The 25,216-nt window shown below is 39.5% G+C and overlaps 1 protein-coding gene across 5 annotated transcripts in view; it reads right to left on the bottom strand.

Annotated features, from left to right (window-relative positions):
• Positions 1 to 25,216, bottom strand: part of PACRG (parkin coregulated) — a 579,878-nt gene that overhangs the window by 188,437 nt on the left and 366,225 nt on the right. Inside the window, exons 5-6 of one of the 5 annotated variants that reach the window (XR_010117108.1) lie at positions 21,999 to 22,084; positions 21,669 to 21,893 (exon numbers count right to left, since the gene is read on the bottom strand). The exons of 3 other annotated variants lie outside the window; for them this stretch is intronic. Coding sequence is in view for 1 of the 2 variants with exons in the window: in XM_055269144.2 (XP_055125119.1) it covers positions 22,056 to 22,084 (29 nt within the window). In the remaining variant the exon portion in view is untranslated. Of the gene's footprint in view, positions 1 to 21,668; positions 22,085 to 25,216 lie in introns of those variants that run through there. One more of the 5 variants, XM_055269144.2, reaches the window with a different exon arrangement.

Raw genomic sequence — 25,216 nt, 5'->3', positions numbered from 1 at the left:
CAATTCCCACCTATGAGTGAGAACATGCGGTGTTTGGTTTTTTGCCCTTGCGATAGTTTACTGAGAATGATGTTTTCCAGTTTCATCCATGTCCCTACAAAGGACACGAACTCATCATCTTTTATGACTGCATAGTATTCCATGGTGTATATGTGCCACATTTTCTTAATCCAGTCTATCGTTGTTGGACATTTGGGTTGGTCCCAACTCTTTGCTATTGTGAATAGTGTAAGAATGTCCATTTCCTTGGAATTTCATAAAAAATGGAGGTTATATTTCATAGCAGTTTGAATTTACTCTTAATGAGGTAGCTCATTTCTTCATTGTTTTTGACTATGCTTCTTTTCTGAATTGCTGTTTCTATTGAGTTGTGTGTCTTTTTCTTATAGCTATTTAGGGGTTTTTCATAGGTCTGGGGCATTAAGCCTTTACTGTTGAATGTGTTGAGATTATTCTGTCTCAATCTGCCACTTGTTGTGCAGCTCTATGTTGAGTTTTTTCACTGTATGTGAGTTTTAAGTTTATATGATATAGTCAGACCCATCAATCTTTTCCTTATACCTCCTAAAATCTGTTCTGTGGTTGAAAATGGCTTCCTCACTCTGAAATTATTTTAAAAAATTATATTTTCTTCTAGTACTTTTATAGATTTAATATTTTTACACTTAAATCTTTAAACATCCTTAAAAGTATTTGGGGAATGCTATGAGACATACGTCCTGACTTTATTTTCTTCTAAATGGAGAATAAATTAACTCAGTTTCATTTATTGAATAATCTAGTCTTTCCTTACTGATTTAAAACATCACCTTTATTGAATTTCTAGATTCCCACATACACTTTTGGAGTTTTTTCTGAACTCTCTACTGTTTTCTTATGACTTATACTTCCATTGCACAATTGCATTGCTTTGTTTGGAGTAGGGCAAATACTTTTCTCTTCTTTACTTTTTCCTCTCTTATCATTCCAAATATTTCTTTGCTATTTTTTCATGAGACTATAAGTCATGAGATTATACATTTTGAAGGATGTGAAAGACGTTTTAAAAGTTTACATGATGCCTATATATAAGGGATTATTTCTGACTATCAGAATAACAGTTTTTCGAAATTTACAGCCATATTAATTACAGAGCCTACATGAGGCAGTGCAAAGTGCACCCTGCAGCTGTACGGCCTCTCGAAGGCGCCAGCATGCAAGATGCCCTTGGCTTCCCCACTGGTGCCGAACTGCAGCCTCTTCCTTCCTTCAACTCTATGGCACTGCTCCAGCTGTTGTTCTTGTGTGGGATCCCATTCCTGGGGAAATGCTAGACATTTCTTCATAAAATCAGAGGCTCTTTCCTAACCTCCTCGGCCTCTTTTCCAAAAAGTTCTTAAGAAAAATAAAATAAAATAATGTTATATTCCTACAGGATTTAAACTAATTTTTAGAATTAACTTTTGTCCACGTGCCCAAGGTCACATGGTTGGCTCCAGAATTTAGAAATTCAACTTCAGACCCAGTAGACAAGGTCTTAAATAATTGATTTTTTTAAGTCACATTCTATATATTTTCCTAATTTTAAAAAAACTTAGCAAAGTCCTAGTCAAATTGTTCTGCAGTTGGCCTATACTTCAAATCCCCTTTTTCCCCCAGCATCAATTTCTGCACAGCAAAGGAAACAATCAACAGAGTGGAAAGGCCACCTATGCAATGAGAGAAAATATTTGAAAACCACGTATCTGATAAGGAGTTAATTTCTAAAATATACAAAGAGCTCCTACAACTCACTGGTGAAAACTCCCAAATAACCCAATTAAAACATGCAAAGGACTTGAATAGACATTTCTCCAAAGGATACATACTGCTGCCACTATGGAAAGTAGCATGGAGGTTCCTCAAAAAATTAAAATAGAATACCATATAAATGGGCAATCTTACTGCTGGGTATATACCCAAAGGAATTGAAATTATGATCTCGAAGAAACATCTGCACTCCCATGTTCCCTGCAGAATTCTTCACAGTGGCCAAGATGTGCAAGCAACCCAGATGTCCACTGATGAATGAAATGTGGTATATGCATATAGTAGAATACTATCCTGGCTTAAAAAAGAAGGAAATCCTACCATTTGTGACAACACGGACAGATCTGGAAGACATTATGCTAGGTGAAACAGTAACAGAAGAAGAAATACTGAGTGATTCCTCTTATATGGAGCATCTAAAAATAGTCAAACGTACAGAAGTAGACAATAGAACAGTGGTTACCAGTGGATGGAGAGGCGGCATATGCAGAGTTGCTGTTCAATGGATTATCAAATTACAGTTACACAAGATAAGTAAGTTTCAGAGATCTCTTGTACAACACGGTGCCTAGAGTTAACGATAAGGTACTGTGCACTTAAAATTCTGTTAAGAGGGTAGTAATATAGGAGTTATTAAGAAATAATTTTTAGGCAACTAGAAAGGGTAAGAGTTCTTGGTAGAATTTTCCTATAATAAAAAGCGACCCCCAAACAATTTCCTTTCTAACAGAAAGCAGCTTGAAAAATCAGGCTGGCAACACTGATATGCAAATGCCGACGGCTAAAAACCAGGTCCACCTGACATGGCGGTTCCCGCCCTCTTCTCCTTGTCACCACAGCTGTCATGGCTACCTCTAGATAACACCACGTGTGCAGGACATCATGGCGACCCGTATTTGCATATTAAAAGGCTAGGGTGGGAGGGCCAGGTTGGCTATGTGAATGACACACCTGGTCAAGCCAATCCCCTGGGCCCTATGCAAATCAGACACTGCCTCCTCCAGCCTCCAATTATAACCAAATGTTTTCCCTGGGCACATGGGGTTTTTCTCCATTCGGAGCCACCCTCCCTCTGTACCAGGAAGCTGTTTTCTTCTTTCTTGTTTCTTGCCTGTTAAACTCTCCGCTCCTTAAAACCACTCCACGGGTGTCCTTGTCGTTAATAGTATTGGCGTGAGACAAACGCCGCTGGTGTTTCTCCAGTCTTCGGAGCCGTATCAGTAGTCTTACGTTAAGTTTTCTTCCCTCACACAGACACACAAAAGGAAACTTCTGGAGATGATGGATGTGTCTGTCTCCTTGTTGTGGTGATGGTAACATGAGCGTATGTATACCTCCAAGCTCGCCAAATTGTACGCATTAATTATGTGCGGTTTTCATATACCAATTTGTCTTAGTCCATTTGTGTTGCTATAAAATAATACCTGACGTTGGGTAATTTATGAAGAAAAGGGTTTTTTTTTTGCTTCCGATTCTGCAGGCTATACAGGAAGCGTGGCACCAGTGTCTGCTTCTGGGGCTGCATCTGCTCACAGTGGAAGACGAAGGGGAGCTGTTGTGAAGGGATCATGTGGCAAGAGAGGAAGCGAGAGAGCGAGGGGGAGGTGCCAGGCTCTTTTAAACAAACAGCTCTTGTGGGAACAGTAGGTTGAGAACTGACCCGTTACCATGAGGAGGGCACCAAGCCATTCGTGAGGGATCTGCCTGTAGCACCCAAACACCGGCCAGTAGGCGGCTCCACCTCTAACAGTGGGGATCACATTTCAACACGCGATTCGGAGGGGTCACACAAACCAACTATAGCACAAGTACATCTCAGTAAAGCTGAACAAATAGAAAAGGAAGTGTGTGTGTGTGTGTGTGTTTAAATGTGTTAAAGCAGAATGAAGATGGACAAACACATGAGAACTCAGAAATCTATCAAGTCAAAAAAGAACTTATGAATTTGTCTATTTTTTTCTCAAGATATTATCTAAACATTATGAATGCACTTATACTAGAAATTTGTCTACTCTTCTCAGTGGAACTAGAGAACAATTTAAATGCTCACAGTAGGTATCTAATAGTATCAAAATCACCATTAGTAGAAAATGACCATTAATAAGGCACCCTCTTTTCCTTTCAAAAACTCCTCTGCATGTATAGATTAGCAGCAAATGAAAAGAAAAAAGAGAGAAAAAAAGATCACCGGCCAGGCACAGTGGCTCACGCCTGTAATCCCAGCACTTTGGGAGGCCGAGGCGGGCGGATCACAAGGTCAGGAGATTGAGACTATCCTGGCTAACAAGGTGAAACCCCGTCTCTACTAAAAATACAAAAAATTAGCCGGGCATGGTGGCGGGTACCTGTGGTCCCAGCTACTCGGGAGGCTGAGGCAGAATGGCGTGAACCCAGGAGGCGGAGCTTGCAGTGAGCTGAGATCGTGCCACTGCACTACAGCTTGGGTGACAGAGGGAGACTCCGTCTCAAAAAAAACCAACCAAACAAACAAACAAAAAAAGATTACCGAGAAGGATGAAATGAATGCTCTATAAATTTAAAATAAACTTAGGAAAATGAGCTTCTGATGGGTCTGTTTTATGACTGAGAAGTGATGTGAAATTCACATACTAGGTGTACTTCAGAGCAGAGAGGCTGCAGCAGTCCTGGATCGGCTGGAAGTGACAGTTGTAAGAGTGATCGCAAACCTACAAGATGAGCCAAAGAGAGTGACCCCATGACTCTGTGCATCACAGAAGCCCCGAGGTAGACAGATAATCCATCAAATAGAAGTGACACAGACTAATTTGTAAGCAAAAGGATTTGTAATATTTAGCAAAAAGATAAGGGTGCTCCGTAGCACTAAAATACAAGGCAATTGCACTGACAGTCCTGCTTAAGGAATGGAAAAGAGAAGAATAAACTGTGTATAATGCTTTATGGTTTATAAGGTCCTTTATAATATTTGTTCTTCACAACAAAATAATGATCACTTCTATTTTTTGATGAATAAATTGGAGTTTAATGAGGTTAAATATGTGACCCTCAAACCGTATTTCAGGCATTCATTCACTACAAAAATATCTACTGAATTAACTGTAGCTATTTCTTAAATTTGTAGTGATGTTTTTATGTTATGACTTTGACCATAGAAAATGGAAGAGTATATCTAATAGCTCTTGAATTTAGAACAGCTCCCATTTTTTCTTTAAGCAACATTTTGCTCTTAAAGTCTCATGGTCAGATGCTTCCTGGCATTTGGCTGGAGGAATGTATAGCTAGGGTCTAGTGAGGTATGGCGTTGTTCCCTTGAAAAAGGAATGAGGCCAGGCATGGGAGGGCCTGAGTCTAGCTTATTCCCCCGGCTGACAAGGATCATTTGAGCTCCTTCATGACCAGAACTCATCCAGGGATGCCATGGAGACTGACTCAAACTCCTCAGTTGCAGAATTCTTTGGCTAAAAGGAGTATTATACAGAAGTCCACAGTATGTTTTTTTTTTCTTAAAAAGAAAAACCAAAAACAAAAGTAGAACTACTTTTGCTGATGAGGAGAAAGTAGATACAGATTTCTGCCTTGCACATAGTAGGCACTCAAATGTTGAATAAGTGAATATCCGTATCTCTGCGGTAACCTCTTGGCTAACTGTGGATTAACTCATCTCGTGTCTTGTGGGTCCAGGCTGCCCCTTTGTGCAGTCTGGTCTCAGGGCCCTCAAACTCTAATAGGATCCTTTGGGAGCTAAAATGCCTCACCCCAACAGCGCCCCTAAAGGTGGGCATTTCACACACTGAGGACAGAGTAGCTAAGAACACATAACCATAACCATGTCGCCCGCTTAGTTTATTCATGGGGGCAGATGGGCAGTGGAAACAAGGCAGATCCTTTAAGACTTGTGGTATGACACAGCTGATGCGTCTGGAAGGCCAGCAGGAGTTACAGCAGAGCAGAACTTCTTTTCAAAAATAGTTGAATACTAGGTCAGTATTCAAGTGATCCGCTATAGCTTTCCCTCTTATCTTATTTCACATAATTCATCCTAGAGCCACACAAAACACAGCCTTTCCCCCTAAATCTCTACCTACTCTGTAAGCAACCTCAAATCACATTTCTATTATAAAAAAGGAATGTGTTATTTTTCTCGTGCTATGAATGGGAAAACTAATACTCTACAAAATGTGTCTTAGAAAGGAGGCCAGAGGCTGAACCGACACCAGAAATGATGAACATTCGGTCTTTCAAATGTGGAAATAGAAAATGAATGGTGCCAGATATTTGATTTGAACAATAAGCCCCCAAATGTAATCCTAACATTTAAAGCTATAAAACAAACAAACAACAACAACAACAAAAATACATAAAATGATGTTGAAATTAAGAGAGAAACTTTTTGGGGGGATTGTTTTCTCAGCACTTTTCTTGCCTTGACCCTCCTATTCTCACTATTAAGATATTACAAGAAGTGGTTTTTATGCAACATTAAATTGTCCTAACCATCTTCAACAATTCATCTCAATACAAGATTCATAAACAAAAAGCACAGGTTACAATCTCCTGCCTATATCTGGTCAGATTTATGACGTTAGCAAAATACATAACACTTCGAGTCTCCGTCATCCCAAGATGGGTGTAGCTGAGCAACTCCTGCATGATGTTGAACTGCTCTGAACAATCTCTGCTGGGGCTTCTTCTCTCCCTTCAAAGACAGTTTGCTTAGAGCCGCTGGGCACCAATCACTTGATCATCATGCCAGGAAAAGCCAATTTCTTTACTATTTACATCACACTCACTGGGTGCCAGGTGGTGTCCTGAATGCTTTGCTAATATTGACTCGATCCTTGAAACAAATCTGTGAGGTAAGTACTATTACTATCCAACTTTCACAGACAAGAATATGGTGGTACAGATGAGTTAGGCAGCATGCTCGCATATCTCATGGCTGCGAAGAGCTGCGGCCTGTATTGGGCCCCGGGAGTCTGGCTATAGAGCTGGAATCTGCAGTTGTCCCCTCTGCGGCCCTCGCAGTTAAATGACAACAATGAGCATCTCTGAGAGCACGGCAGATGGCCCTGGGATCTGCACGCAGGGGGACTGTTGTGGATGTATTTTCCTGCTCATGCCTGAAAGAGCCCCTTGAAGGCTTTGGTTAAGCAGAGTCCACTCTGGCTGAGCTCTCTTAGAATGTGACCTAGACCTGGACTTTCTGAACCTTTTCAAGTAAAGGAAAGAACAGGAGTGGGTCATTGAAAATATCCTAAAGCTTTATGTGTTCTGCTTTTAGAGTTTTTCTGAGTCTCTATGCAAGGGTCACTTCCCACATGTCTGAGAAGGAAAGAGGAGGTGAGAGGAGAGAAGTAGAGAATCAGAATCTGCCCTTGAATGAAACACTATTTGAAGCATTAAATGACTAAGAGAATGCAACCCTTGAAGGCAGATTGAACATGGAACTTCTGTTACCTTATTAAGTCAAACCAGTTAGAAACCAGATGTCTCCTAAAAAATGGAACATATTTGTTTACAAACATACATAGTAAGTGACAAGATGTATGGAAAATAAATATGACACTCTCTGAAATTTTAAAACAAGTTCTTCTTTACTAAGTTAGCAAGTGACATAGGTAAGGTAGGATCAGCGTAACATGAATAACAATTTTCCTTTACAGGACCCAGAAATGGGGATCTATTAATAAAATACATTAGCCACGCAGTAACCTTGCTTAAAAAGTATTTTTTTGTGTTTAATTAGTAATGTTCTATCATACCTTAAAGAATGGGGCCTCACTTCTCTCAAACCTTCCCTTCCACACACCCTGGGTGAGGAGACATGGAATCAGTGACTCAAAGGACAAGTGGCACCATTGCCACTGTCACTCAGGAGGTGAATTGATGCAAAACTAAGACAGATCAGAAGCAGGTGATACGCTGCTATTCATACACCCGTTCATCCAAGAATTGAATGCCTCTCTCCAGACGTCACCCGTAATGGGTAGGTAGGTGGCAAGTATTATTTTCCTCTTCCTTGTGCAGTGTACAAATACCTTGGCAGTCAGTGTGCTCTGAGTAAATAATTACTGTTTTCACCTCTGTTTTTCCCCTAATGCACAGAGACTATATATATAATGCCACATAATGAATTACTGACAGAGTCAATAGCAGACTTGAGGTTTTCTATGTCCCAGTTAAGACGGAATGCTTAAGTCAGCCTTCATCACTCTTTCAGGCTTAGTTCTCTTAAACCTCAACCTAATTTTAAGATCAGCCATGTTGTCAATTCGCTGCCTGTACATTAGGCGAGTAAGACAACAAGCATGAACATCAACACATTGTCACATCCATGATCTTGCTTTCTTCTACCCAGCTGAACAGTTTCAAAGTTTGATTATCTAATCTCCACGTAATGACCTTGCCTCCCTTTTTCATTAGAAACTTTTTTTTTTTTTTTTCGATACAGAGTCTCGTTCTTGTCGCCCAGGCTGGAGTGCAGTGGTGCAATCTCGGCTCACTGCAACCCCGGCCTCCCAGGTTCAAGCAATTCTCCTGCCACAGCCTCCTGAGTAGCTGGGATTACAGGTTCCCACCACCACGCCCAGCTAATTTTGTATTTTTAGTAGAGATGGGGTTTCACCATGTTGGCCAGGCTGGTCTCCAACTCCTGATGTCAAGTGATCTACCCACCTCGGCCTCCCGAAGTGCTGGGATTACAGGCATGAGCTACTGGACCTGGCCAGAAATTTTCTTTCGCAATCTCAAAACCTCCACTCCTTTTGTGACCTTTCTGATTTCCTGGGAGCCCTCACCACCAGCTCCCTTAGTGCTGGGGTAGGAAACCTCCCCAGTGGCTAGAGCCAGGCGGCCTCAGTCTCTAGGTGGCCCCTGCCCTTGAGCAGTGAGCTGAAGCCACAGCACAGGTGCCACTCAGTAATTCTGTACTTGTTGCTGGCACCAAGAAGGGTTCCACGTTCACAAGTGTGACTGGGAGTTCCACTGTGATGCTCTTTCCCAGACGGTTTGCAGGGACCCTGAAGGGTAACGCTAGACAGTGTGGGATGAGTGTTCCCTGAATTCATCCTCCTTTATCCAACTTCTGATTTTCCTCTCCTGCTTTCTGATTTTTCACTGTCCTAGCTGTACTTGGGCGTGCTCACCCAGCTTTTGGATGAAACTCTTCCTCCGAGGGTGACAGGGAGTGGAGAAATGACGCCGGCCACGGGGCAGGCATGGAGAGCCTGCCCTTCCAACTTGCTTCTGTGAGTGCTCACCTGGGGATCCCTGCAGTTCCTCCGACTCAGCATGTCCAGGACTCAATGCACCACCTGCGTCTCCCGTGTTCTCCAGTGCTGAAAATGGCATCACCAGGCTAACACCCAAGCTTCTCAATCATTTTTGAATCATCTTCTTCTCTGCAGCCCATACTTAATGAACTCTTCAGTCTTGCTGATTTTAAGGTGCCATATCTCAGGCTTTTTCCTCCTCTCCATTATCCTGGTGCAAACCCTTGAGAACAGCCCTTGAGCCCCTGACCTAAGCCCTAGAAATAGTGCCATGAGCAAACATCTACACTCACTTGTTTCTTTCAAAAGACCTTTGCTAAGCCATGCCTAACATGTTCATTTCCGTCATGCCTGGACTGCTGTCGCTGGTCTCTGCAACCAAGAGCGCTCTGCACACACTGTGTTGTTCTGACTCTCTGACTCTCTGAATCACTCCAAAAATATAAAAGACTCACTTCCACCCAGACACATCCCCCCCAATTGATACAGTTTGGACCTATTTCCCTGCCCAAATATCATGTCGAATTGTGGTCCCCAGTGTTGGAGGTGGGGCCTGGTGGGAGGTGATTGGATCATGGCTGCGGATTTCCCCCTCAGTACTGTCCTCGTGATAGTGTGTGAGTTCATCTGAGATCTGGCCATTTAATAGGGTGTAGTATCTGCCCCCCAATCTCGCTCCTGCTCCAACCATGTAAGACGGGCCTGCTTCTCCTTCACCTTTTGCCACGATTGTTAAGTTTCCTGAGGCAGAAGCCCAGGAGCAGAAGCCGCTATGCTTCCTGTACAGCCTGCAGAACCGTGAGCTCATCAAACCTCGTTTCTTTATAAATTACACAGTCTCAGGTATTTCCTTACAGCAGTGCGAGAATGCACTAATACAACCCTCAGGAAGTTTCCCTGTCCTCTAGAAGTGTAACTGTATCTCAGCTTGGGAGGGTGAGCAGGGATTAAGGTCCTATAGGCCCCAAATGCCCACAGGCATGAATAGCTTTTCTTCCAGCACTGGAATAGATGCAGCAGCTGAAGTGGCTTGCTTCTGTTAGGGCGTGGTTGCACTGGGGGGCCATGACGTAATTACTACACTTCAGAGGCAGGTGAGGAGCTGAAACTGACAGAGGAATGCAGGATTCTTATGTTTGATCTCATGGTCTCTCCAGAGTGTGGACCCAAGAGTAGCGTGGAATGTAGAGTGGACAGAAGGGGGCCTGGCCTGCTCTCTGGGCCTGATTGGATTTGAATAAATTACAGTAGACGCATGGTGACTTCACAATGCAATCCCAGCCTCGTCCTGCTTGTTTTTATTTTCAACTCAAGTCCATCAAATCAGTTTTCATCCTTCAAGTTTGGCCCTGTTGTTTCCTCCTTCATGTATAATCTTTCACACAAACTATCTCTTAGGGTAGGGACATGGGGGAACTATAGACCAATTCCCCTCCTTCATTTTGTATGCATCCACTGCAGTAAAAATCAATTTAGAATCCATCACTCTTAGGATGCTTTTCTGATTAAGTAAAAAACATTTACCATCTACACAGCATATAATGCTTTACCGCTGGACAATTTTAATGCAAATTAAAGCATAAAGTAGCTCTCTGTTTTTTCCAAGATCCAGACTGGTCCCCTAGAAAGCCTTCCCTGATGCCCCCAGATAAAGTGAGTCACCCCGTCTACTCAGTCCCACTCCACAGAATCCAACCCAGTATAATAAGGTCACAGCCTACATCGTCTTTATTCATGTGTCTCTGGAATTCAGCATGCAGTAGGTATTCATTAAGTATTGATTTTACGAGATTCAAGGTTTCTATTTGTACATAAGAGATTTAGTTGGCTAACTAACAATTTCAATGGTTGATTACAATCCTAAATTGTCCGTGTCACTGGGAAATCATAGACACATTTTTAAAGAAGCTTCCTCTTTTATTTCCAGCTTTGTTGAGATATAATTGACAAATAAAAATTGTATATACTTAAGTTGTACACATGATGTTTTGATATATGAATACATTGTGAAATGATTATAATCAAGCTAATTAGCATAGCCATCACCTCACATCATTACCCTTTTTTTTTTTTTTTGATGCTGAGAACACTTGATATCTACTCTCAGGAAGTTTCTAGTATGCAATAGAGTATAATTAACTGTGGTCACCATGCTGTACATTAGCTCTCCAGAATTTATTCACCTTATAACTGAAACTTTGTACCTTTTAGCCAACATCTCCCTATTTCTCCCACCCCACAGCCCCTGGCAACCACCCTTCCATTCTCTGCTTCTTTAAGTTTGATTATTTTAGATTCATCATATAAGTGAGATCATGTAATATTTTTCTTTCTGTGTCTGGCTTATTTTACTTCATATAATGTCCTCTAGGTTCATTCATGACACTCCAAATAGGATTTCCTTTTTTCCCAAGACTGAATAACATGCGTATATATATGCATGTGAGAATTCAGTCTTCATTCTTAGTCTTTATCTGTGCAGTGAATTAATTTGCTTCTCATTTCTTTTTGTATGTATTCTATAGCTATTTTCTTTGTGGTCACCCTAAGGATTACATTTAATATCCTAATGTTATAAAACTCCAATTTGAATTGATACCAACTTAACTTCAATAACACACACAAAAAATGCTCCTATGCAACTGTACCCTCACCCTTTTCAGGTTTTGTTGTTGTTATTGTTGTTTTTGAGACAGAGTCTCAGTTCTCTCACCCAGGCTGAAGTGCAGTGGCACGATCTCAACTCACTGAAAACTCCACCTCCCGGGTTCAAGCAATTCTTGTGTCTCAGCCACCCAAGTAGCTGGGATTACAGGGGCACACCACTATGCCCAGCTAGTTTTTATATTTTTAGTAGAGACAGGGTTTTGCCATATTGGCCAGGCTGGTCTCAAACTCCTGGCCTCAAATGATCTGCCCACCTTGGCCTCCCAAAGTGTTGGGATCAGTTATTTATGTTACAAAATTATGTCTTAATACACTGTATGTCCAAAAACATGAACTTGTATTTTTTATGCATTAATAGGTTAAATAATGTAGAAAACAAAATGTGCAGTTACACACCAAAGTGAAACAATACTAGTTTCTATAATTGCTCATGTATTTACCTTTACCAAGACCTTTATTTCTACATCTGGCTTCAAGCTAATTTCTAGTCATTTCAATCTGTGGCCTCCTTTAGTGTTTTCTGCAGGGTGGGTGTAGCAGTAGCAAACTCCCTTGGCTTTTGATATACAGTTTTGCTGGATATTGGGTTCTTGGTTGACAGTTTTTTTTGTTTGTTTTGTTTTTCCTTGCTAAATACATTAGCCCATTGTCTTCTGGCCTCCATAGTTTCTAATGAGAAGTCAGTTGTTAATCTTTGGAGTATTCTGTATACACGATGAGTCCTTTTTCTCTCACTGCTTTCAAGATTCCTTGTCTTTTGACAGTTTGATTATAATATGTCTCAGTGTGGTTCTCTTTGAGTTCATCCTACTTAGAGTTTGTTGAGCTTCTTGGATGTTTACATTCATGGCTTTCACCATATTTGGAAAGTTTTCAGCCATTATTTCTTTGAATAACCTCTCTACCGCTTTCTTTCTCTCTTCACTTTAGAATCCCACAGTGAACATGCTGGTCCACTTTATGATGTTCCACAGGTCCCTCAGGCTTTGTCCACTTTTTCAAAAGAAAAATCTTTTTTCTTTCTATTCCTCAGATTCTGTAATTTATTGTGTTATCTTTAAATTCACGGATGATGTTTCTGTCCACTCAAACCTGCTTTTGTATCCTTCTGATACATTTTTTCTTTCAGTTACTGTCCTTTTTAGTTCCAGTTGTGAAGCTGGTTTCTTTTTAGACTTTTTTTTATCTTTTTATTGGTATCTTCATTTTGTTCATACATTGCTTTCTTGACTTCCTCCCCATGTTCTTTTAGTTTTTGAGCATCTTTAAGATAGTTGTTTTTAAAGCCTTTGTCTAGCAATGTCTATTATCTGTTGTTTCTTAGGGACAGTTTCCATTGATTTGTTTTTTACTTTGAATGGACAATACTTTCCTGTTTCTTTATATGCCTTATGATTTTTGTTGAAAACTGGATATTTGATCTAATGACATAGTAACTCTGGAAATTAGACTCCCCACTTCCCCAGGTTTTTCTTTAAAAAAAATTGTTCTCTGTTGTATCTGTGCTGGTGACCAGCCTGAGGTGTAAACCTAAGGTCTTCTCAGGTCTTCTTTAGGCCTGTGCCTTTCCTTGGGCATGCATAGTGACTTTCTAGATGCCTTTGTATATGTGATTGCTTTTAAATGTCTGGTTTCCAAAAGAAGCAAAGGAGAAAAATGAGGGGGAAGGAGAAAAAAAGAAAAAGGGGGTTACTGGCCATATAAGTTCCCTGGAAATTGCTTCAACCAGAGGGGGAGGGGCTTGTAACAAATGAGGGAGGGACACAGCAATAGTTGCCCCCTCTGTGTTTGCAGCTCCACATTCAGAAGCGCCAATCAGAACACAGGTCCCCAAGTTTTGGAGGAAAGGGTCCTTTTCACCTACACTGGCTCCCACAAGCTGTGTGCAAGCTACTCTAGGAACAGGTGCACAGCTCCCTGCCATAGGACTGGGGGATGGGTAGCTGCCACTTTGCTACCAGCTTATATGACTGAAATTAACCACAATTTACCTTCTAAGCCTTTCTGTGAATGTTTCAATCCTTAGAATAGATGCCAGACTTCAAAAAAAGTTCCATCAGACAGATTCTCTCAGTGCAATTATTGTCTAGGTAGGGAGACAGGTGCCTGGTGCTCTCTACTCTACCATCTTCCCAGAATCCTTTCCCTCAATGCCTTGCTTTTAAAATTCCTCAATGAATTTAATAATTTGATACAATGTCACCTAAATAAAGCAAATCAAGTGAAAACCTAGATTATCAGAAAATAAAATTTGGGTGTAAAAATTCCCTTAAAATTCAGAATATGATTAATTTCTTAAAAGGAGTGCCCCTCAGGCATTTAAATATATGATTCAATTTGTTAAAATTTGATTTACACAATATGTGTCAGTAACACGTTTATTAGATAAACCGAGATACACTCAAGCTTGCAAGCACATCCCACCAAGGAAATCAGTTAATATACTTAGAATAAAAATAGAAAAGAGCAAGAGCAATGCTTAGCATGAAATCTCACAGATTATTTCACAGAAACACAGGTATTACATTGAAGAATACAGAATCACAGGAATGTTCTATTACAATGACACATTAAGAAAACCATCAGCTCTCTAACACTGACCACAAGTGGGTTTCAAACGGAGGGGGCTAAAAGCAAAACAAAACAAAATAACCTCCTTGAATGTACTTAATTAGGCACTTCAAAACCAGAGCAGAACGCATCCTATCAGTTCTAAGTTTATGCTGTTATTAAGTTTGAAGGTTGAATATTATTTTGCTCCAGGCAGTTCAACTAGCTGTGTGGATGTTGTTTGTATAAATGCCGCATTATGCATAAAAGTGGCAGAAACACCCTGTACTTACCTTGCATTTCTGTAAAAGAACTAATTATCGATAGCATGTACTTCAGTGTTCCCCACCCTCTGGTATGGAAATCTCATTGATTTTGCCAGCGTTTATAAGGGGATCATAAAATCCAGAAATTATTGATTCCACAGCTCAGGTGTGAGTTGGTGCCAGGCAATTGGGATTAACTACAGTGTGGGAGGGAAGGAACCCTGGGGTTATCTGCAGTGGAACCCAGGTTTTTCTGTTCTTGGGCAGGTTCTAGAGTAAAAGGCTCTGCACAAAGTGGGTGGTGAGAAGAAGTAGGAATGAATTGCTTGACTATAAATGACAACAGGCACTGAGGTTGAGGGAAAGAAAAACAGATGTGAGAAGGGGAAGGAGAATCTACATCACAGAATGTCCAGCAGGAAGAGGGAAGAGCATATATGTATTTGACACATGTGGACTTGAGGACATGTGAGTATTTCTGCTTCCTACTTGCTAGATGAAGAAACACACAGACAGACTGAATGACTGGCCTGCGGTCATGCAAGGCATTAAGACAGCAGTAACTGATCCCGGGTCTCCTCATCAGCTATACCACGGCCCTTTCAAGAGGCGGTGTTTGCTTCATTTACTTTGCTTCAGTTAGCTGGTTTCCTGCCAAAACGACATGTCTGAGGGGCTGAGCATCAAAGTGCTGCCACGGTGACAGCCCAGGGGCTGCTAGAGGAAGGTGAAGGTGTGAAAAGTGAATGTTTTGTATCCACCCTCTCTCACCATGGTATTTTGGCTCTGCAAGGGGCTCTGTGGTGAAGACAGCAATGTGACCACTGGGAGTCTCAGACAAGAATGAAGCAAATTGAGCTGTGCTCTCCTGCCTGGCATGAGGCTTGTTCAGATACTGCAGATAAAGGCACTTAGTGCAGTGCCTCATGTGGAGGGGATGTAGAGTGACTGTTGGCTGCTATCACCATCATTATTGTCACTGGCATTTTGAACTCCAGTGAGTGTAATTATATATATTTCTGCTTTTATTAATTTACATGCACTATTCTATATTTGGTGCTTAGCACAGTGGTTGGCACATATAAAATATTCAGTAAAAACAATGAAATAGATGAATGAATGAATGGTTTTTTCTACGGCATGTGTGTCAGAAGAGGTGGGATAACCCCATCTGTACCAGGTACCAGGAAGCAAACTCTTCCCAGACTGGCGTCATGAATCTGCACAAGGTGAAACAGTGGCCTAGCAGCCTTCGAGAGACATTGCCGTGTTTTCCTCTACCCTTTCTCAGTTGGAATCTGTGAAGACGAACTACCACTTCTTTCCCCTAGATTTCTATCCATAAATGTATCTTTGTACAATTGCTACCAGCATATAATATCTCCATACTAGAAATCTCAGTGGCCAAGCTCTAGAAATCTCAGTGGCCAAGCTCTAGAAATCTCAGTGGCCAAGCTCTAGAAATCTCAGTGGTCAAGCTCTATCTTGTGATTTTCCTGCCATCTCCATGAAACTGATATTTATCATTCATTTCTCTCTAATCAACCAGTTATATACTTGAGTTTGCATATCAAGTCCCAATCTCCTTCTCAATTTCACTGTGGAGGAGGCTCTATAGTACCACAGAAAGAGTCATCACGTAAATTCTTAACAAAGTGAAGAATTTTTTAAAAAGTGGAAATCCCTGCTTGTTTATTCCCAATATTCAGTCAATTGGCAGGTTTTCTGTTTCTTCTTTTACAAAAGTGTCATTTGTCCCATGAGCATATGTGCTGAGCCTTCAAAGCATTAGGGGGAGGAGGTGCTTAGGAAGTTGATTTTTCTCTTTCCTACTAAAATGCCCTACCTACTAAAATGCCTTAGATAGGACTCAGATAATGTTAAGAGATTATAAAGATAGAAATATTTCAAAAGGAAGAAAGGAAAACCACAAACTACTACTACAATTTTGTCCAGCATTCTTTTAGACGGGTGACTACCTGTTCCTAGCATTGCAGAGAGGTTTTTCAAATTGAGATGAGACAACAGATGTAATTTTTGCTGCTTAGAGAACAAGGAAGAATTTGCTGTCATAGACAACGTGTGATAGTGATGCTCTAAACTCACTATCACAGCACAGTAGGGACAGCTGGCTACAGTGGTGTGGGCACACTGTTGCAAACGAACAAGTAATAAGATTGGTAAATGATTGACTTTTGGGGTGCAAAGGAAAGAAATTATTGAAAGAGTGCACCATCGGATTCTTTGTAAAAATTATCTGGTAGAGAAACCTTACTTTCAATCACAAGTTTTCTTTGCCAATATCAAACATGACACAGAATCCAGCTAGCTGGGCTATACCCTGTCCAATAAAATGATAAGAAGCAAAAGAGCAGAAAACAATCAAGATGTCAGCATGCCTACTGGAGGGATGACAAAGTCTTCTGCCAAGGTGATACTTTGTTTTCATGCCAAAACAGTGATCTAAAATTTTATCCTGAAGAAGCAAGAGACTTCATGGGCTTCCATAGGTTTCTTGGTAAATATTGTTCTTGTGCATCCTGTTCTTTGATGTATTGATTTTGATAAATACATCAAAATCAGGTACAAGGCAGACCTTTTCTTTGTTGGATTCCAAATGTACAAGAGATCTACATTTCCTGTATTTGTATGGACAGCGTTGTTAGTCTGTTCTCACATTGCTATACGTTGGTGCAACAACTTAATATAAAGAACTACCTGAGACTGCATAATTTGTAAAGAGAAGAGGTTCAGCCAGGCACAGTGGCTCACGCCTGTAATCCTAGCACTTTGGGAGGTCGAGGTGGGTGGATCACTTGAGGTCAGGAGTTCGAGACCAACATGGCGAAACCCTGTGTCTACTAAAACTACAAAAAAATTAGCTGGGTGTGGTAGCACATGCCTGTGGTCCCAGCTACTCATGGACTGAGGCCTGAGATTGCTTGAACCTGGGAGGCAGAAGCTGCAGTGTGAGGAGATCGCATCACTGCACTCCAGCCTGGGCAACAGAGCAAAATGTCAAAAAAAAAGGAAAGAGAAGAGGTTTAATTGGCTCACGGTTCCACAGGCTGTACAGGAAGCACGGCTGGGGAGGCCTCAGGAAACTTACAGTGGTAGAAAGCGAAGGGCAAGCAGACACTTTCTACATGGTTGGAGCAGGAGGAAGAGAGCAAAGGGGGAGGTGCTACACATTTTTAAACAACCAGAACTCGTGAGAGCTCACTCACCATCACAAGAACAGAAAGGGGGAAATCTACCCCAATGATCCAATCACCTCCCACCTGGCCCCTCCTCCAACATGGGTGATTACAATTTGACTTGAGATTTGGGTAGGGACACAAAGCCAAACCACATCAGACGGCTTCAGCCTCAAACAGCATCCCTTATGTCAAATCTAAAACTTAGACAGCAGAGGACTATTAACAGTTATTAATTTTTACACATTCGGAGGAAAGCAGGATTCCTATATATCTAGGCTATAAAATAACTTGAAATGCAAACTTGTATGAGAAGAAACAACCAAATTTCAAACAACATGTTAGGATTTTGGAGAAATTTATAGAGCAAGAGAAACAAAGGGAAACAAAGAACAGCAAATAAATATTGTCTAGAAATGTCAGCATTAGGATGTAATCAAGATTCAGTCTTTGTACATTGGGAATCCAACAAAGAAAAGGTCTGCCTTGTACCTGATTTTGATGTATTGTTGAAAATCAATACATCAAAGAACAGGATGCACAAGAATATTCACCAAGAAATCTATGGAAGCTCATGAAGTAGAGAGGCCTGGTTCAGACAGCCAAATGAAGCCCCCAGTAGAAACGTTACAGGAATGCAGATTTTGGTTAAATATTGAAATTGTATTAGTTAAGCTGTTGCAAAACAGTATCAGTCCTAATGGGATGCAGTGTGCACCATGTGACTCAGGAGATTCAGACGGGGGTCTATGCCCACTCATGGAGGGATGACACTCAACTGGGATCCACCACAAATGAAATAAGGCCATCTCAGTCTGAAAAATTCCAGGAGCTTTTTGTTTGTCATGTTTGTGACATACTAAGTGTTTTCATTCATTTGCATTTTGTGGCCTTTATTTTCAATGCATCTCTGCCTTATATTTGTAGTTAAGATCAATGGCTCTACTTGATATTCTTTCTGTATATCTTCAACATCTTTCTCTTTCTCATCATATTTCTCTTAGATTTTAAAAAATATGAAAGAACCATCATGGTTTTAGGTTTTAATCTCTCTACCTACTAAAATGCCCTCGTGCTTTTTGTCATATTCATTGACCTTCTTTTTCCTTTATCTATTTATCTCCCTCTCTCTGTTTCTCTTTCTCATTCTCTCAAGATAAACATTCAAGCTGAAGATCCACCACGCCCTAATTTAGACAGAATGACTTTCTTCTTGATCATTATTTGCAACTCATCTTCCCCAAACTTAAAAAAGTGAAACTAGAGCTTTTTTTTCTCTTTTCAAGTTACAATTAATTTACATAGTTTAATGAGCAAGTCTTGTAAATTCTTCTTTCTAAAGAGCATTTCTTGCAATTGGCTTGAATCATCTCAAGTTAAGTCCTGCTGATGATGAGGACTTCTGTGCAGAAATGGTCAGCAAATTATCTTTTCACACAAAGGACAAACTATTGTGCATGAAGAACTCCATGCTTCAGGATAGCTATAGTGAAGCTATCTACATCATCATGTACAAGTGGTACTTTGCACTGGATTTATTAACTCAGCAAAATCTATGCATACTCTATTAACTAGCTATAAATGAGCTTTAATAAACATATGCCATAAAAATCTTGATTATTACTTATGTTATACATTTATTAAACTCTTTTATAAACTCCAAAAGTAAAAATTTCATACTATTACATAAAGGCTGAATTTGGATTTACTTTTCGTCCAAGAATAATGCCACTCAGACGTTTTAAAAAATAGATCACAGTAAATGATTAGTATTGAACACTATTTTTTTAAGTTTAGTAACACGAATAAAAATAACTTTGGAAGAAACTGAAAGTTTAGGAATGTTATTAGTTTATTATTGCTGGTTTAAACACTGGAAGATTAAATCAATAAAGCTGAATGATTTGTCTATAACAATGTAATTAAATACCCCATTAGGTGCAGTTGACGCACTCAGTATTTATGGATGGAGAAAACTATACAAGTTTTACTTTTTATCTCTCTTTCCATTTGAATAATCCTGTAAGTGCCCTTTTTACTAACTGATTCACAGTTTGAAAATTACTTTATCTCTCTGCATTCATTTTCTCATCTGTTAAATTAGAGGAAGGATACTTTCTTCCTCCTGGGTTTGTGAGGATTAAATGAGATGATTCACGAAAACAGCTTAATCCAGAATCTAGCCTATAAAAATCACTAAATAACTGTTAGCCATTTTTAAGACAGTTAACACAAAAGAACTTGGAACAAATTAATAAGTCAATAATCTACAAATTAATAAGTCAATAATCTCATTAAAAATTAAAAAATTATAAATCTCTACTCCAGCAATGTGACTGGAAGAACAACTCTCTGAGATTTACATTTTTGAAAAACATAGTTTAGGCAAGAAGTAATTCTAAGAATGCATCAATGTTTAAGGGAGGAGATTTCTAACTTTCCATTACTGATTTGACTAAAGTCACAGGATCATGTCACAATGTTGGATATTAACCCATAGCTTTGATAATAGAATTCTAAAAACATGTTTATCTTCCTGGTCTAGAACACCTCAAATAGCATACTTTCTATAGAATGTACCATTTTTTTCAGTGACCCAGTGTTGAGCCATTTCACTGAACACAGCTTATTATAGATTAGTTAACTATATCGATGGCCACTTTTTAAACTTTCCAAGCTTTAAGCAGTTTTTTTTTCTGGTTGAATATTTCTTTGAGTCAAGCAAATTAAACCTTTGCAGCTTCAAACGGAATAGTTAAGTGCTGATAATATTAACTGCATAATTTCAGAGTCAATTTTATGTTGTACATGCCAAAGATGTTCAACCAAGAAATTAAACAGTAATTAGAATTTATCTTCCAATTACAATCTAAAAGTGATCATTCTTTAAATGTGCTAGATTGTGTCTTGCAGGTTTTTATAATGGAAATTCTCACATTACAAAACTATCATTTTAATAGGTGTGCTTGGTACATTATGCATTGGGCCTGGAAGTTATTTATTTAGAGAGAATTATATTAATACTAAAATCATTTCTATGCTAAGTGATTATTACTCAGGAAAGGTTTTATTTGCAACGAATTATTTTTTTAATATGGGAAATCAAGAAAAATTTATTAGTGCAATAAATTTCTAGTAAAAGTAGGTAGAAATTTCTAAGAAAAAGTAGGCTGATTTTCAGGAATAGGGTCATAGAAGTGCTTCTCCATAATGTACTAGTAAATCTAGTTTAATGTCTTCTTTTGAATTACTTCATAAATAGTATAAGAGTACTTGTTCAATGAGTTATTGTTAAGAGTAGGAGAACACTCTTCTCTGTGTAATATACAACCGTGTTTAACTTGAAATATCAATTTGGCAAGGTAACTGAAGTATACATGGCAAAAGCAATTTTTAATGTGTTTATTATATTTGGGAGAATTGTTGGGAGAACTATGTGATTAGATAGAAAAAGAGATTGTGAACAACTGCACCTAAAACAAATGGTCTTTTACCAAAGAATTATGTTTAGAAACGAAAACATTGTGTAAATTAAATTGCCTAAAAGAGTAAGGTATAAGCTTGCTCTATATCTTACTAAAATTTGTACAAATGAATCACATGTGAGTTACTATTTTTCACCATGAGATCCTCAGAGACTCTGGTCTCTTTGCACATGCCCATGTCCTTTTCAACTTCCCTCATAAATTGAAGCAGCACAAGACCCTTATCAAATGGTCTGTGCAATCTTGGACTTCCCTGCCTCCAGAATCATGAGCCAAATAAACTTTTTAAAAATAAATTACCCAGTCTGAGCTATTCTGTTACAGCAACACAAAAAACGACTAAGAGAGCTCCATATACAGATTTTATCCATAACTCTAAGAAGGAATTTGGCTGGGATTAAAAAAAAATTGAATGCACACCATGTGGTTACATGCCTTCTAACACAAAAAATGGAACAAAGAAGATTCTGTTTGATGTTTTTAATTAGGTGAACTTGCTGATAGTTTTCTGTCTTTAGAGTTTTTCTCAAGATATTATTGATCACTACTCCACAATAGAAATTGATGATATGAAAACATTTTTGCTTCATAATGCATAAGAATTTGTGAAGATCAGCAACAGCTACTTTGATCTGCCAGCATGTAATAGTTGTTAAATCGGATCAATGAAACTTCCATTTACTTCAGTACCTTAAATAAAAGAAATCTTTTGATCAGAATTACCTTAGAAATGCTATTTCTGGCAATCCAATTTACACTTCCAGAGTACCTGCCACTCAGATTTGGAAGGAGGACCTGGTTATTTCTTGGGTGCTGGCTTTGGTTCATTCCTGCCCTATGACCTTGGGCAAGTCATTTGATCCAATGCTCAGCTTTTTCATCTGTAAAGTAAGAATAACAATTCCAAAAATAATACAGTGTCGAGCTGCGCTACCTTCGCTAAATGTTGGCAGTTAATTTGTATCCTCTTGAACATGTACTTCAAGCTCCCAGTCATGGTCATCCAGGCATCAATTTTTTGATGATTTCATTCCAAAACCTCAATTCTACAGATGTCCCTCCAATATTTCTGTCCCCTTGTTATTCAATCGAACACGAATCAAGGTATTGTTGTGAAAGGACTTTGCAAACAGAATTAAGGTTACTAATCTGCTGACCTTAAAACAAGGGATTATTCCACATAGTTTCATGCCTTGTAACAAAAAACAGTGGAACAAAGTTAGAAGGTTAGTTAACACTCTGCTTGAGCAATACTCTTTGTTATCTGGGTGGGAATCACACGAGCCCTTGAAAGCAGAAGAGGAAGGCAGATGAGATGCGGCAGAAGGGGAGGCCGAGTGATAGGAAGCCCTCCATTGCTGGCTTTGAAGATGAGATGGTCATGGGCCAGAGAATGTGGGCCGCCTCTAGCAGTTGAGAGCTCCCCACTGCTGCCAACCAGCCAGGAAATGGAGACCTCAGTCCTGCAACCATTAGAACTGATTTCTATCAACACCTGGGATGAGCCTGGAAGTGAATTCTTCCTCAGAATCTCTACAAGGAACACAGGGCAACTGACACTTTGACCTCCTTAAGAGATTCTAATCATATTGCATAGCTGAGTCTGATGGATTTCTGATCTGCAGAACTGTGAGATAATATGTGGGTGTTGTCCTAAGTGGCTAAATTTGTGACAATAGAAAACCAATACACTCTCCCTCCATCCACCCATTCAGCAAATATTTATTGATCTCAGGAACTGCTAAGAACAATTGCTGAGCTGGTGGTAAAGCAGTGAAAAAAAAGACTAAAGTCCCTGCCTTCATGGAATTTACATTTAGTAACAATACCTACATTAAAACAAACAACAAACAAACAAATAAACAAACGCTAGCTTTCAGCTCATTGCTGTTTGATCTCACAGGCCTATTAGATTAGAACAAGACTAGACCTATTAGGCAGTCCTCATGATGGGAAATGCACCAGGTGATGTATCATCCTCCCTGACCATATGTCATACACATTTGGGTGGACTTGCAAATCTAGTTGGTTGGTAGCTTCAGGACAAATGGTCTCTAATGCACTTTGGTTGGGTTTATAAGCAAGACATACATATCATCATGTGGTCCTTAGCAAAGATTTAGCAAAAATTATATACATTGCAGCTCCTAGCAAAGATTTGGAAAAAATATACTCTTACAAATTTCAGGAAAGACCTGATAGACAATATTTGGAGGTAGCCCAGAGAGGGAGATTCTCCTTGGGATCCTCCCAGGATGCAAAGCATGCTAGTAGCACTGATGAAGCTGACATTCCTACTCTTCTGCAAGAGGATTATGTTGATGGTGGAAAATCTGAGATTGGATTGCAGTTCCTCACTGTTTCATTAGCTAAGAGAGAGCATTAAGCTTAAACAGCACTCTTTTTGCCATTTAGCAATCTCAATAAGTCTGCCATCAATGCTGGATTTTACTGTTCCAAGTTGTACCCTGACCTCAGAGTCAGGTTATTAAAGAGAGGAGTAGAAGGTAAGGATGAATGGTTAGAAGGAACATAAAGTTTGCAGGATGGTGTCCATGTGTGGCAAGGTTCCCATCCTTGTCTAGACCTGCTTGTTTCCTGATGGTAGTGAAAACCTCCTTCACCCCTCAGGCCTTCCATGGCTGTACACATTGATTCAGGTTCACTGGGCGAGGCTCTGGGGAAGTCTTTGAGGGATTTGGTAAATTGAAAATGACTGTGTGGCCGCATAGTGTCCGTTTTTAAAGGATTTTTTAGGAAGCTTTGCTGTGCTGGCACATAGTAAGCACTCAATTTTTTTTTTTTTTTAAATGAATCAGTGAAGGATGTACTATGTGGTTCTCTCTTTGGCATTCCCCCCGAAAAAAAACTTTCATAAAAACCACATTGCTCTCTAATGCTTTTGGAGGTAGCCTGGTGCATTAGTCTTTGTGTAGGCAGCGCAACCAGGCTTAAGGTGAGAGCAGGAAGGCCTCATGTTCCACAGCCGCCAGTGGCTAGCTCAGCAGGTACATGAAGAAAGGTGAATGTGCAGGTTGTTTTTTAAGCAGGTTTTTACAGGCCCGACATCACACTCCTTCTCCTCACTCCATGGTTGTCTATGGTCCTAACAGAAATTCTTTTAGAAATTTTAGTTGGTCATCAAAAAAATAGAAAAAGTACCGATTCTCTTTGAATATCATTATCCTTCACTCACAGCTTTTAAGAAACTTTGGAAGGACAAAATATGCTTCCAGAAAGAACAACATCTAAGACATTGGGTTAGGTGATTGTTTACCATATTTATAATAAATAAAGACACATACAAACATATGTAACATTCAGTGATTTCTGTTAGAAAAACTATAAACTTCTCAAAACCCGATGTACACAAATAAATATCCAACTAGCATGCAGGTAAAACACAAAGCTTAAAATAGTGGGAAAATTACCAAGCAATAATCCCGTCATTTTGGGCCAATTACATTCTTGTTTTTTAAATTTCAGTATTGTATCATTAGTTTTTTAGTTTGTGACAAAGATACCTTCAAGAAATGAACTTTAGATGAAATGTAGGGTTTTTCAGCGGGGGGGCAGAGGCAGAGTTGTAATCGGTATGCAAAATCTAAATTAAAAGTCATTGAATGGGCAGTGATTTTTAATTTCATTGTATGACTGCCTCAAAATGAATATAAATATGCTCACTAAAGCTCATATTAAAGTACTGTATTTAAGAGCAAAAAAAGTAAATTGATCTTCGAGGGCTCTGAACAGAGCTTGGTCATAATAACGTTGCCATCATTACCTTTCTTCTTGATTACTTGGAACATTAATTCAAGATGTACATGAGAATATAATACAGAAAGCAGGCAAGCAAGAAAATATCAATAATATTTGCAGTTTTTCTAGGGAATATGTCCATTGTATTTTTCAACTCCACATTTATTGATGGTTAAGCTTATTCTGAGCCATTTATATTCCATTCTGTCAAAGTAAAAATTACAGATTTTTAAGAAAGGCAATAAAATGGAAAG

Source organism: Symphalangus syndactylus, chromosome 2, assembly GCF_028878055.3.
Source record: "Symphalangus syndactylus isolate Jambi chromosome 2, NHGRI_mSymSyn1-v2.1_pri, whole genome shotgun sequence".
Lineage (NCBI taxonomy): Eukaryota > Metazoa > Chordata > Mammalia > Primates > Hylobatidae > Symphalangus > Symphalangus syndactylus.
This window is presented reverse-complemented; position numbering and strand designations above follow the sequence as displayed.